The 15,502-nt window shown below is 34.6% G+C and overlaps 1 protein-coding gene across 2 annotated transcripts in view; it reads left to right on the top strand.

Moving 5' to 3' along the window:
• AP3B1 (adaptor related protein complex 3 subunit beta 1) overlaps positions 1–15,502 on the top strand; it is a 235,741-nt gene that overhangs the window by 69,236 nt on the left and 151,003 nt on the right. For both annotated transcript variants that reach the window (XM_070377253.1, XM_005899718.3), the window contains exon 7: positions 2,241–2,423. In XM_070377253.1, coding sequence (XP_070233354.1) covers positions 2,241–2,423 — 183 coding nt within the window. The remainder of the gene's footprint in view (positions 1–2,240; positions 2,424–15,502) is intronic.

The following is a 15,502-nucleotide window of genomic DNA, read 5'->3' as shown; positions in this document are numbered from 1 at the left end:
TCGTTGGAGTGATTTATTTTTCCCCTTATGTAAAAAGCTACTATTGACACAGTGAGATGGAAATTAACTGTCTGTTTTTGGGAAACCAATATTTTTGGTTTTCAAATCTCAGTAGATCATTTTATTTTAATTCTGTAAGTTTTTATAGAATATTGAACATTTAATATACCAGAATTATCCAATTCTTCTGGCAGTTTTTAGGCTGGGGTCAACTGTTAAAACCATATGATGAATGAAATATCTAAAATCATTAGAAAAAAGATGATTTTATAATATTTTTCCTAGTTACTTATGTGTTTCCATAAACTTTACCTGAACTTAAACAATTATTTTTTCAATTTTAATGTTGTTTGTTAATTCTGTAGAACTATTTTATACCTGTAGGTCTTGTTTTGATAAATTTAGTACCATGTGGGAACTGATTTTCCATTTAATTGTTTGGTGTCTAAACATAATTGAAAAAAATAATCTCTAGGTTTAGGCAAAATAACTTGATTTTACATAGTATTCCTTAAATTCAAACTTTGTTGAATTCCCATTTCGGTTTCATATATTACTTCATTCTAAGTGATATTACTCATTTTTGTTCTTTAGCACCCTAACCATTTAAAAAAGTATAGCTTAATTAATATGATTGACATGTATAAAACATATGTAAATATAAATGTTTTACAAATACCATGTTATTCTATAGTTTGATGGCATAAACTTAGTTGTTTTAAGAGATTTTTAAATGATAACAGTTCTCATCTTTTAGAAATATTATTACTGAAGAGTGATTTGTACAGAAGACATCAAAATGTGGAGTTGAAAACACAAACATAACTTCCTTCCCATATCAATAGCAAATAGAAAATTATACGTATAATACATTTTTATTTAGTTCACACAAATAATCAATTCTTTGTTTTTTCGATTGAGGTGCATACATGCTGGGACCAGCAGGCACCAGTACTTGGGCAGGGCTGGAGTCAATAAATGCAGCTTCACGTTTATACTGATTGGTAATTCATAAAATCCTCGCAGGACTGGAAACTTGTTTAGCATAATAGCAGGTCTATATTCTGAGCTGTTTTCTTTCAATTGTATTGTTGGTTGCATATTAATAAACTAAATGTCAGCCAAGTAGAGGGACAAACAATAAAAATATGAATACCACTGTATCTAATATTTTTCAAAAAGTACCATTTCAGTAAGTTTTATTTCTATTTAATTGCTTATTTTAAGACATTGGGGAAATTTTAGACACTAAAATGAAGATCCCTAGTGTTCAGAAAGAATATGATATTAATTTATTTTTTCAAAACCATATTATATTGTTGGCTAACTCCACACATATCAGTGGTACATATATAGAAGTATTTGTCTATTATATATTCTGCTTAGCTTGTGTCTTTATACTAAAGAAATCTTAATTTCATCACTTTGGCAAAACAATTCCAAAAACAGCATTTGTGTTTAATTAAATGGTTTGGGAGAAAAGCTTCCTTTTATTGGTACTGTCTTATTTCAACTTACATACATCATTATATAAATAATAATAATGTTCTAAAATTGTAGCCAGTATTTCTTGTAAATAAATTATGTTGGTAGAAATTAACAGGTTGATTAAAATATGTAAGATTTGAAAGTGTTTTTGTTCTAAAGACATTTATGAGTTCAGCACACATTTTAAGATAGATTCATCATAGATAGCATCACTGACTCAATGGACATGAGTTTGAGCAAACTATGGGAGATAGTGAAGGACAGGGAGGCCTGGCATGCGGCAGTCCATGGGATTGCAGAGAGTCAGACGTGACTTAGCGACTGAACAATGTGGTGAAATTGTCATTCTCATTTTAAACTGACATGATATGGTCTTTGTTATTGTACTGTGTAATGAATCTTCAGAGTTTTGGTAAGGTTTAAAAATGCAAACTGCCCATAATTAATATGTCTAATCCATGTATGAACAGTTCATTGAAATTTAACCTGATGAAATAAGAAAAACAATTTCTAATACTAATACTTCTGATTCTAAGTGTTAGCTTTTCAGATATGTTTCAGCTATCAATATTATTCTTTTGGGCAGTGACTCTTCAAAATTTTTTGTTATTCAAACATGGATATTTTATTAGTCAAATGACTGAATATTTTACTGATTGCCATAACACTGATTGCATCTCTGTAATGCCCGAGTAGAATCTTTGATGGGAGGAAAACGTTTTTTAATGAGTTGCTATTTCTTTCTTTTCTAGTTGGTGGCTGGCAGTGTTGTCATGGCTTTTGAAGAAGTTTGCCCGGATAGAATAGATCTCATTCACAAGAACTACCGCAAGCTATGTAATTTACTGGTCGATGTAGAAGAGTGGGGCCAGGTTGTGATCATCCACATGCTAACCCGGTATGCCCGCACTCAGTTTGTCAGTCCTTGGAGAGAGGTAAGTGCTGAATGATCTTGTGCTTACACAGTGAACTAGGAAAACGGATGCGGCTTCTAAAGTGTGTACAGGTTTAAGAGCAGGAAAATATAAAAATCTGCGTGTTTAAGGAGGACTGATTTTTTTTTCACGTTCTTTTGGAAAGCAGAAAACGAGCATAAATGCATGGATAATTGTTCATTGTTTTGGCTCTGATTGATGCATGTTTAGTGGCATAGTGAATAAACTTTTGGTTTGAGGCCTGGCAAGAGGCCTTTGCTGGGAACAGCAGCTCGATAAAGTGTTGGCAGTGACATTGCCAAATGATGGATTTTTTTGGTTGTTAGTTTCATACCTTTCAGACCCAACTATTCCAGGCACTCACTTGTAAAAGTAGATAATGTGATTCTAACATGTGAATTTATACCAAAGATAATTTCGCACCTTTACAGGTAAATTGTTTGTGAACTCAACTACTTTTTCCCCGGTTTTATATTTCTAGAATGTTTGTTTTACTTTTTTTCACTTAAGCTGGTAGAACTTTAGTAAAATTAATAATTAAGTATACCTTACAGTGAAGTTATTTTCTTTGTGCCGATGAACTTTAGAAGCATACCTTACTTCTTTCATTACATTAACAAGTTAGAAAACCTTATTTCATAGTTTGCAATAGAGATATCAGTGTATATGTAAGATTTAAGGGTAAACTTTAACTAGTTTAAAGAAATCACTGAATATTATAAAATAGCACTTGCATTCATTCTATACTTAATGATATTTCTTTGTCTTTTTAAAAAGCAGTATTATAGATTTTAAAAACAGAATGGAAAGTAAAAGACCAGATTACCACACAATTATGTCATAGTGGTTTTTACACAAGCTTATGAATAGGCTTTGATCGAATGTTCAGTACTAATTGCTTTTGTTAATTAGAAATAATATTAAAGTGAGAGAAAAACATATAAAAGGGAAAATGTTCATAATTCTTGCTTTATATGATGTATCCAGTTTTCAGATATTTAAGAACTTAAATGTTTAAAATATTTATCAGTGTTTTCTGCATTTACCAAGTATTGTTACTGTTAAAAAGTATTTAAGATTTTAAAAAATATATCTTTAACCAGAAGGCTACTTGTAATATTGACTTCATCTTAATTTTAATATTGAAAAGGTGATTGGGTTATTCTACTTAAAATTCAAAAGGGATTTTAAACTATTCATATGTAAACATCTAATGCCACATAGAGCTCTTAGATTGATGAAATTTTAGCTTTGAACAAAGTAAAATTTTGAAGGCAGTTTTGCTGGATTAAGCAGCATGTCCATGCTACAAGTGTCTTGACCCTTTCCTTCAGTGGTAACTTGGAAGAGAGATTTTTTTTGTTGCTAGTAGCTATAGCTATCTGTTTGATTTCAGCCAGTCACTTTCCAGAATGCTATTCATATATATATATTTTTTTTCCTGTGTTGTAAGATTATAGGTTTTTTTATCTTATCTAGCTATTGTCACTATTTAAAAATTTTTTAATTTCCTGTCATCATCGAATCATTTTCAGTAACTGTATGCAAGTGATCCATGCTTTATCATTATGTAGAATCTAGAGTTTTAAAAAAGTGTATTTTTCTTACCTTCTAAAATAGATTTTCAAATATCTCTTTTTGTAATTGTCTCTGTTTCTATTCCTTGAATTTTATTTTAGGTAAAATTAATTGTTAAAGCTGTTCAAAAAGCCCAACAGTTAAAATCTACACTGCCATATATATTTTACTCTTTTGACAGATAATTTTAAAAATTGATACTGTAGTGCGTTCTTTGTGTTTTCATGTGTAACTCTGTGAACATCAATTTTTACAAACATGAGATGAAGTCTGATCGTTGTTCTGGGTGCACTGGAATTGCACTCCCTCATTTCTTTGCCTTCTTTGCAGTCTGACGTTGGCATTATTCTAAATTCTGTAGGTTAGTTGACAAATTTTGTAGTTGCCAGCTCTGCAGCTCTGTCCTCAGGAAGCTAGCTCTGCTTGGGGAGCAACCACAGGGGTTGTAGGGGAGGGTGGGCAGTGCTACTCCTGGGGATCTTGCCACCGTTCCAAATGGAGCAGCTTCACCTTTGCTTGCCTTTCATAGGCAGCTATATGTATGACTTCCTTTGAGAAAGGCTCCTTGGCTTAAGGAAAGAAAGAAAACCACTTAAATAGAACATTTGTAAGAGTGTAGCTAACTATAATCATATGTATTTTTTAAAATTATAGAAGCAGTTGAAGCACATGGTGAAATAAAAATCAGTCTTCTCATAATTCGTTCCTTTATATATATTTGCTCATGACTTTTTAAGATATATTTTTTGTTTACTTTAATAAGTTTCTGACTGTGTGAAAGTCCATGAAAGTCCCACCAAACTCCTCTGTTCATAGAATTCTCCAGACAAGAACTCTGGAGTGGGTTGCCATTTTCTTCTCTAGGGGATCTTCCTGACCCAGGGATTGAACCTGGGTCTCCTGAATTAGAGGCAGATTCTTTACTGTCTAAGCCACCAGGGAAGCCCTGTTCTAGTCAAAGCTAATTTTGAAGCCCCCTCCCTAATCCTTAGTGCTCAAACATTACAGTTAGCTAACAACCATAATTAACTTTGCTTTTCAAAGAGAAAAATTATGTTTCTCATTGAATTCTTTAAAATATTTGTTTGTGTTCATATGCTTGAAGAGTAGCAAAAAAAAAAAAAAATTTTTTTTTTTTTTTTTAAGGAATTGAAAATTAGAAGTTCTTTCTGAGGTGGACTGATGTACATGCTTTTTTGTTAGTAAGTCCTCAAATGAACACATCATATACAAACAAGCTTCTTCAGGGGCAGAAGCGATTTTTAATTTAGTTTATTTGCATCATTATAGATCAGTATTTAGGCTGTTTATATGTAAATGTATGATTTGCGGAACAATTAAGTGTTGACAAAGTAGATTGCAGTCATATCAATTGCAGTGCATTTTCCATAATTTTTCTAACTGACATCTTTGATGATAAATAGTGGATGCCAAGTCAAAGCCGATTATACAGTGCACTAGGAATTCATGGGGCTGTCAGGGAGAAGACCGATTGACTTTAAATTTACATATTAATGAGAAGATTTGTTAAGAGGGTGCTTGACTATAGAAAATAACAGCATATTTATAGGGCACGACATTTTATAAATACAGCTGATGCAGGAAAATGGAAATTAAACCTTTTAGGTTAATAAATTCAAGGGACTGCTAAAATGCATATTTGCATTTTTATTTTCTTAAATTTACCTTACTCTTTGCAGTCCAAGTGGCTGCTTTTTTTTTTTTTTAATTCTAGGTCAACTTTGTATAATTTTCAAGGATATAAAATTACTTCAATGTTTTCTTTGTATCATTCAAGCTTATTGTAGGAGAATAGTGAAAGTATAAATGATGTAAGTCTCTAATAGTAAAGTTGCTTTTGTAGAAGTAATAGATTTTTTAAAATAAATGTTACAAAGCACCAAGTAAATTTTAAGAGTGATTTTTTAAAAAATGTTTGTGGCAAGTAAATTTTAAGAGTGATTTTTAAAAATGTTTGTGGCATTCAGTTAAAGACTGAAGTGAAACTCATGTCACTGGGCCTGATAAGAATGTCTTTAATTTTATGAATTTAAAGTTGAACTTTCTCTAGGAGATGATGGGTTTGGAATAATTATCAAAATATTTTACTTCACTAGTTTAGAACTTAAAATTCTGTAGCTCACAGTTACATTTTAGTATATGATTCCAGATAATAAATTCCGGTGGAAATACATATTCCAGTTTGAAATTTGAAGCAATAATTTTACTTTTCTTCCTCCCATTATATCAGTACTTCAATTGTAAGAGCTTATATAGGTGTAAGAAAATTCCAAGTTTACAGTTTTGTTTAAAGTATTTTTAAGATAGGTTTTTTAAGTTTTTCAAGGGTAGCTATAAAATAAGAACTCATCAGAACACAAAGTTCATGTACATACTTCTTGATTAGCAATTTTCTGCAAGTATAAAGGTATTTGGGGAAAAAATGCAAAACTCCACATCTAGGTCCTGTTTTAGAGGACCTTTGTTAGAGATTATTTTTTTAAACTTTCTTTACAGGTTAATTTTCTTTGTAAAATAAATTTTGTATTTTGTTTTACTAGTGGGCTGTATTTGAATCTAATTTGGTATCCTCTGGATTTTTTAAAAAACAAAAGCTTGAAGCTTGGGGTAGAATCCATGCTTTACAATGCACATTTAAAAGTTTTTTGCTCACTCTTTCAGACAACTGTTGAGGAAGGAAGGGCTCAGTGTGCAATTTAATGGGAAACTATGGACCACGTGCCGATACTGAAATGAGGTCTCTGTCTCTCCTTTCATTGGTTATGGAGCATTTATCTTACCAGTTACTTATTTTTTGTTGTTGTTGTTTATAGTTTATTTTTGTTTGGCTTTTTTAAACTTACATAGTTTCTTTTCTAAAGAAACATTAAAATTTTATTCAAGTATCGTGTATGGTTAAAAGAATACTGCAAGGCTTATAAGAAACAACATTTTCTTATCCCACTTTTTCCCATGCTTGGATCAACTACTTCAAATTCTTTTAGGCCTTTTCATATTTGTGTGCATTTAACTTTCTCCATTTCTAAGTAATGTCTATCTATCTATATATATATGGTGCTATATAGCCCTATATATATGTATTATATGTAAAGATATATGTATTATATATATATTATATATCATGTATATATTATATATAATATAAAGATATATACTATGTACATGCATAATATATATATCTTTACATATAATACATATATGTGTGTGTGTATATATATACATATAGAGAGAGAGCACTGTATATATATATGGTGCTAGCATGCGAAATGAGCGCAATTTCTGGTAGTTTGAATGTTCTTCGGCACTCCCTTCTGGAATTGAAATTGCCTAGTTTATCATGTCACTATTAACAAAGCACACGACATTCTCCATCAGAAAATTAAATCATCTCCAAATATTATTTTATATGCAGTTGTTGAGATTCTACCAGTTGCCTACCAAATATCAACTCTCCAGCTTCACTTTTTAAATAAAAGAATCCTGATATTTTGTTCAGAGTAGCAATACATCCAGTTAAAAATAACCAACTTCCTCTCAGACTCCCTTGGAGTCAAGTAATGGTTGTATGAACCAGTTGGAGAAATTGAAATAGTTGTGGAGATATTCTGGCTGAGATTCTAGGAAAGCCATTGTTTTCCTGGCAGACTTACTGATTTTACCCTTTGCCTTTTTTTCATTGTTTCTTCTTGGAATGTATGTGTGATGAATACAGGTACAGCAGCCATTTGGCAGGCATGAAGATGAAGCCACAGTCTGGAATTTTGGCGGGGGTGGGGGAAAGTTTTCCATATGGGTGACTTGATATTTCTGTTACATATAGCTGAACACATTCCAGTCAGTACCGTTGTCGTATATCTAGTATTCCAATAACTTCATACTCTTCCAGGAGACGTCCTGGAGGCTCTATATCCTCCTGTTCTAATCTGATTGCTTTCTAGGCTTGCTACACAGCTGTTGTCCTGGAACTTAATTTCTTCTCTCTTCTGTGTTAAATCCTCTATTTCTTAGGCCTTCCTGTCTGTACTGTCTTCTTTTTTGGTCTTCCAGAATGGAGCACATCCTCCAGTCACTTCTTAAGAATGGGTAGATGAGAGATAAAATTTCAAGATTTTGCAGTATTGCTGTCACACTTGATATTTTGACTGGACTCTTGGGTCAGTCTTCTCTTAGGTCTTCTATGTTTGAAATGTCTTGCTACTTTTACACATGACTTCTCGGCCAGATGTAATACTGTTGGGTCACACGTTCTGAGAGCTCTGTAGTCACGGATTTTTCTTTTCTGCAGGTAACTCTATTTTTTTGTTTGTTTGAATCCTCAAAAAGATGGTTTTTTGCTTGTTTATTTTTTCTTAAAATATTTAGAGGATTAACAACGTTGCATCTTCGGTGTGGATCATTCTATATGCTCTGTATATTCACTTCTTTGTATATTTTAGGGAATTGTCTTTTTATGTTTTAGTTTTTTAATTTGATGGTCAAACTTCTTTTCTTACTCCTTGTCAATTATATGCTTCAGGAATACAGATTTTTCTATTTTATAATCCTTTGTCTGCTGTGTCTGTCACCTCTTTAAATAATTGCTTTAATGTTTGCCTTTTTATTTGCATTCATACATCTCCAGTCTTTTGTGTGTGTGTTAGTAATTTGATTTTCAGTGACCTGAAGTCTGTTACTTATAATTTTTACTTAATTTGGTAATGATATTGCTTTCATTTTTAAGTTTACTCAGGTTTCACTCTTTCCTTTATTCTGTGATTTGAATATATGAGGTATTTTTTTGGGGGGGGGTTCACATTCTTACTAACTTGCTAGAGAATTTCTTTTGATATATGGAGAATCTTTTTACAGAATAATTTGTCTTTTGCACTTTTTTTCCTTTTGTGCCATGAATGTATTGCACAGTAATTATGCTCTTCTCCTGTTGCAACTACTTGGGAAGTGCTGGTAGAGATATTTTGTTCTTTCTGATATAGGGTGACTTCTTCATTCTGTCCCACCATATCCAAAGACCATTTGTTTCTTCCTCTCAGTTTCAGTCTGATCGTGGGTTATTTTATTGTGTGTTTATTCAGTTCAGTCGCTCAGAAGTGTCCGACTCTTTGTGACCCCATGAAACGCAGCATGCCAGGCCTCCCTGTCAATCACCAACTGCCGGAGTCCACCCAAACCTATGTCCATCGAGTCGGTGATGCCATCCAACTATCTCATCCTCTGTCATCCCCTTCTCCTCCTGCCCTCAATCTTTCCCAGCATCATGGTCTTTTCAAATGAGTCAGCTCTTCGCATCAGGTGGCAAAAGGATTGGAGTTTCAGCTTCAAAATCAGTCCTTCCAATTAACACCCAGGACTGATCTCCTTTAGGGTGGACTGGTTGGATCTCCTTGCAGTCCAAGGGACTCTCAAGGGACTTTTGAACCACAGTTCAAAAGCATCAATTCTTCTGTGCTCAGCTTTCTTTATAGTCCAGCTCTCACATCCATACATGACTACTGGGAAAACCATAGCCTTGACTAGATGGACCTTTGTTGACAAAGTAATGTCTCTGCTTTTTAATATGCTGTTTAGGTTGGTCATAATTTTCCTTCCAAGGAGTAAGCACCTTTTAATTTCATGGCTGCAATCACCATCTACAGTGATTTTGGAGCCCCCAAAAATAAAGTTAGCCACTGTTTCCACTGTTTCCCCATCTATTTCCCATGAAGTGATGGGACCGGATGCCATGATCTTTGTTTTCTGAATGTTGAGCTTTAAGCCAACTTTTTCACTCTCCCCTTTCACTTTCACCAAGAGGCTCTTTAGTTCTTCTTCACTTTCTGCCATAAGGGTGGTGTCATCTGCATGTCTGAGGTTATTGATATTTCTCCCTGCAATCTTGATTCCAACTTGTGCTTCATCCAGCCCAGCGTTTCTCATGATGTACTCTGCATATAAGTTAAATAAGTAGGGTGATATATACAGCCTTGATGTACTCCTTTTCCTATTTGGAACCAGTCTGTTGTTCCATGTCCAGTTCTAACTGTTGCTTCCTGACCTGCATACAGGTTTCTCAAGAGGCAGGTCAGGTGGCCTGGTATTCCCATCTCTTTCAGAATTTTTCACAGTTTATTGTGATCTACACAGTCAAACTCTTTGGCATAGTCAATAAAGCAGAAATAGATGTTTTTCTGGAACTTTCTTGTTTTTTCAATGATTCAGCGGCTGTTGGCAATTTGATCTCTGGTTCCTCTGCATTTTCTAAAACTAGCTTGAACATCTGGAAGCTCACGGTATTGCTGAAGCCTGGCTTGGAGAATTTTGAGCTTTACTAGCGTGTGAGATGAGTACAATTGTGTGGTAGTTTGAGCATTCTTTGGCATAGCTTTTCTTTGGAATTGGAACGAAAACTGACCCTTTCCAGTCCTGTGGCCAGTGCTGAGTTTTCCAAGTTTGCTGGCATATTGAGTGCAGCACTTTCACAGCTTTGAAATAGCTCAACTGGAATTCCATCATCTCCACTAGCTTTGTTCCTGGTGATGCTTCCTAAGGCCCACTTGAGTTCACATTCCAGGATGTCTGGCTCTAGGTGAGTGATCACACCCTCATGATTATCTGGTTCGTGAAGCTCTTTTTTGCACAGTTCTTCTGTGTATTTTTGCCACCTCTTCTTAGTATCTTCTGCTTCTGTTAGGTCCATACTATTTCTGTCCTTTATTATGCCCATCTTTGCATGAAATGTTCCTTTGGTATCTCTAATTTTCTTGAAGAGATCTCTAGTCTTTCCCATTCTATTATTTTCCTTTATTTCTTTGCATTGATCACTGAGGAAGGCTTTCTTATCTCTCCTTGCTATTCTTTGAAACTCTGCATTCAAATGGGTATATCTTTCCTTTTCTCCTTTGATTTTCGCTTCCCTTCTTTTCATAGCTATTTGTAAGGCCTCCTCAGGCAGCCATTTTGCTTTTTTGCATTTCTTTTTCTTGGGGATGGTCTTGATCCCTGTCTCCTGTACAATGTCATGAACCTCCATCCATAGTTCTTCAGGCGCTCTGTCTGTCAGATCTAGTCCCTTAAATGTATTTCTCACTTCCACGGTATGAATGAATCATAAGGGGTTATTACTTATTATTGTGTGTTTATTATTCTAGCATAAAGGATTATGCCTTATTCTTCTTAGTTTTTGTAGCCTTATGGCATTTTGGGAAAGGAATAACTTGTGAGATAGTAAATTCAGTCTCAACAGAGATTAATGTCATTTTTAGGAAAATTGAGCACTTATTTTGGAACTTTCTTAAATGACCTATACTATCATTGATACCACTCAGTATATTCCTTTCAAGAAATGCTCTTGGCCTGTAAGTTGTTCTTGTTATTATTGTTTAACCCAAGAATTCCGCTGTCCAATACAGTCCCTGCTAGCTATTTGTGGCTGTTTAAATTAACTGAAATTGAAAATCACTTCCTCAGTTGCACTGGGTCACATCCAGTGTTCAGTAGTCATGTGAGGCTGGTGCCTATTGTATTCGGTAGTGTAATAGAAAATGTTTCCTTTATCACAGAAGTTTCTATTGGACAGGGTTGCCCCGGAGTATTAGTTCTTTTAGGGACTGCTGGGTTTACTGTTTACTTTTCCATCTGCTTCTCCTAACCGCTTACTTCCACTGCGAACCTCCCTCATGACCTTACGTCACCCTCAGTGGGATGAAAAGATAAGAAAAACCCCTCAGTTTTCTTCTGTCCAGATTGGGAGGCAAGGGTCCTTAATGAAGAGTCTCAAGAAGTGAAGAATATATTTTTGTAGGGTCTTGTCTTTTTAAAAAACTTTTTAAAAAGTTTATGCCAGTAGTTTATGACCTTCTTCTTGTTTCTTTCTACTGACTGATTTTTTTCTAGTTTTAATATTTTTCCCTCATATTATTTATATTTGGGAAAAGTCTATTTTCTGTCTTTCTCTTACCATATTTATCTTGGAGCCCCAAAATGTTCACAGTATTAAAAGTATTTTATGACTTGGAACGTGTACTATTAATAAATGAATTTTAGGAAGAGAGATGCAAAGCTTAAGATGTTCAGAAATGTAAATTATTCTCCTGCCCTTCTCTGATGTCTGTCCTTTTTCTACTGTGCTTCTCTCTTTGACATTCTGTCATGGATATTTATATCATTGTTTTTTCTTGACCCTATACCACATCTGTTTCCTGTGTTTTTTTATTTTTCTGTGTTGGTCTTATTTATTTCCTCTGTGTTAGTCTTATTACTCTAGCATAAAGGAATAACTGATTAATATTGAATTTATCTTCTAACAATCCTGTGATTTAATTTTCAGTTTTGTGATTTTGCTGCTTAATAGTTTTGCGTATTCATCTCATAGAAAATTATGGTTTTATATAATTTAATAATGTGATTTTAAACAGTCCATTTTATTCTATTCTATTTTTCATTTAGCTGATATCCCCTGGTGGCTCAGATGATAAAGAGTCTGCTTTCAATGCAGGAGACGTGGGTTTGATCCCTCAATCGAGAAGATTCCATAGAGAAGGGAATGGCTACCCACTCTGGTATTCTTGGTTGGGAAATCCCATGGATAGAGGAGCCTGGCAGGCTACAATCCATGAGGTCACAAAGAGTCGGACACAACTGAGCAACTAACACTTAACATACAAACTCTAAGTTTCTGATACATATCTTTAAATTACTGCAGTTCTCCTGGATATTGCAAGCCTTCAGTAGACTACAGAGTTCCAAAATGGTTATGTCAGACAGATTCTGCTAGTGTGTTGTTGTCTAGATGGTATAGAGAATGTGGCAGTCTATGGCCATACCACCCTGAACGCGCCCGATCTCATCTGATCTTTGAAGCTAAGCAGGGTTGGGCCTGGTTAGTACTTGGATGGGAGAATGTGGCAGATGCTGTTGATTGTCTTCAGCAGACACTCCTATTCAAAAAGATCTTTTTTGCAGACACATTTTCTGCAGGGATTTAGCACTGTGTCTTTGCAGAAGCCATGTTGCTTCCTAGCCCAAGCTAATCTAGTTAATGTTAAGTACTTTCCCTTTGTAGGTGATGAGTTTAGGAATGGGCATACAACACAGTTCTGGCCAATGTGAAGTAATTAGAAATATGAAAAAGTGGGATGTGGAGGGGTGTATGAGAAACGTTTACTTTAATAGACAAAGTATGAAGACATCTGACCTGAGGCTGAGATGTAACTCCATGGACTTATTAATGGTTTTAATTTCTGCTGATGGAATACCTTGATCAGATTAACTCTCTGGGAAATTATTTTGAAAACCAGCAGCTAAAGGCACTGTCAGATGATCAAAAGTAGGCAAAACTAGAGTGGACTCTACATGGGAAGGACTGAAATTTCAGGGTGTGAGTTTGCAGGATTTGCCTCAGGGCACTTCCCAATCCCATGGAATAATGGGAAAGTCACAGTCTTACTTAGGTTTTAGAGAACAGACTTCAAGGTTGGCAGAATACCTGAAAGGTTTGGAGAAAATTCCAGAAAGCTGTGGGAATGACAGGAGGGTGCACCCTTGGAAATACATGTAAACACCATCCAAATCATTGGCTGACCAACTCTGCATCTGTGAGAAAGACTCCAATGGGTCTAGCAAAAAAAGGCAGCAATTGGATGATGAAAAAAAAACTAAATAGAGATTTCACTTGCTGGCCACATTAGGATAGACAGAGTTTGCAGTTTGAAACCAGTAAACTTCCTACTATAACAAATATTAATACATGTCAGAGGAATGCAACATGAGGAAGAATTTATAGTGTGTAGTTGGTAATATTCAGAATACAATTTGAAAAAGTCAGTAGACATGAGAAACAAAAGTATAGCTAATACTCAAGAGAAGAAGTAGGCAACAGAAACATAATCATCAAGAAGAGGCCATTACCAGACAAATAATGCAGTTACTACATTTATTATACACACACACACACAGCAAAAATATTAAAAGGCAACATAGTTATATTGAGTGAACAAATGAGCAATCTTAACAGGATAAAAACCCAAAAGAAAGAAATAAATGGAAATTTTGGTGCTGAAAAACACAGTGGTTAAATGAAAAAGGAGCTAGATAGATTTAACAGCCAGGAAAAGGCTGTAAAAATGTTGAGAAACCTGAAGATAGATTAATAGAAATTACTCATTCTGAAGAACCAAGAGAAAAACGAACGAAGAAAAGTGAACAGTCTCAGAGCCGTGTGAACAATATGGAATGAAATCCTTGTAATTAAAATCCCCAAATAAGAGGAAAGAGTGAATGGAATAGAAATAATACCTGAAGAAATAAAAGCGAAAAAAATTTCAAGTTTAAGGGTAAAAAAAACCAACTGTACACATCCAGGAAACACATCAAATTCCCAGGCAAAAGAAATAAAAAGTTGTACCTTTGTACCTCATAGTCAAACTTCTGAAATCAAAAGGAAAAGAGAAAACCGTGAAAGCAGATGGAGATTAAACAATGCATTATATACAGAGAAACAATTATTATGACTGACTGCTGATAAGAAACAATGGAGTCTAAAAAACGATGGAATATCTTTACGTTGTTGAGAGAAAAATCTGTCAACAAAGATTTGTATATTTCTATATAACAAAAGCATTCTTCAAAAATAAAGATGGAATGAAGACATTTTCAGATGAACTAAATTGAAAAATTCATACATAGGAGAACTGTATAGTAAGAGATACTGCAAGAAGTTGTTTTGGTTGAAGATAAATGATAATCAGTGATGTATACATGTGTTTACATCCATTTATCTGTCTGGCTTCTCAGGTAGCTCAGTGGTAAAGAATTTACCTGCCAATGCAGGAAACACAGGAGTTGCAGGTTTGATCCCTGGGTTGGGAAGATCCCCTGGAGGAAGAAATGGCAACCCACTCCAGTTTTCTTGCCTGGAAAATCCCATGGACAGAGGAGCCTGGTGGCCTGTAGTCTGTGGGGTCGCAAAAAGTTGGATACAACTTAGGACTTACCGACTGAACACACGTGCATGGGAGTGAATATGTGAGGATTCATGTAATTTTACCTAAGTTGGGTTTAATTTTATTTTTTAGTATATGATTGAGTGAGAACCACTCTAAAATGTATTCTGCACCAAAAACTTATTTATCTTATTTATCTGGTCATGAGATTGAGATTGGTTAGTTTTCAAATGACTGGGGCCACTCTTTCTCATGTCTTAGAACTCAGGTTGAACATCATCTTATGTCATGAGTACATTTTACTGCAGAGTAACATAGGAAAATGCCTTATGTAGATTCTTTAGATTTTTCGGTAACAAGATATGGAAACCACTACATTTGAAAACGCATCTCTTAAATACTGGTGCTGAACATGTCGTCATGAAAAATGAGAAGTGTTGTGGGCAATTGAGTGCTCTGGATTTTCAGAGTGACTCAAAGTTACTGGGCACAGGGTTTCTATAATTGTGATGTATTGGGGGGTATTCAGTGTTCGATGATCCTCAAACCCATACTTCCATCTGT

The sequence above is a fragment of the Bos mutus genome, chromosome 10, assembly GCF_027580195.1.
Source record: "Bos mutus isolate GX-2022 chromosome 10, NWIPB_WYAK_1.1, whole genome shotgun sequence".
NCBI lineage: Eukaryota > Metazoa > Chordata > Mammalia > Artiodactyla > Bovidae > Bos > Bos mutus.
Note: the sequence above shows the minus strand (reverse complement) of the source record. Positions and strands in the feature narration are given on the sequence as shown.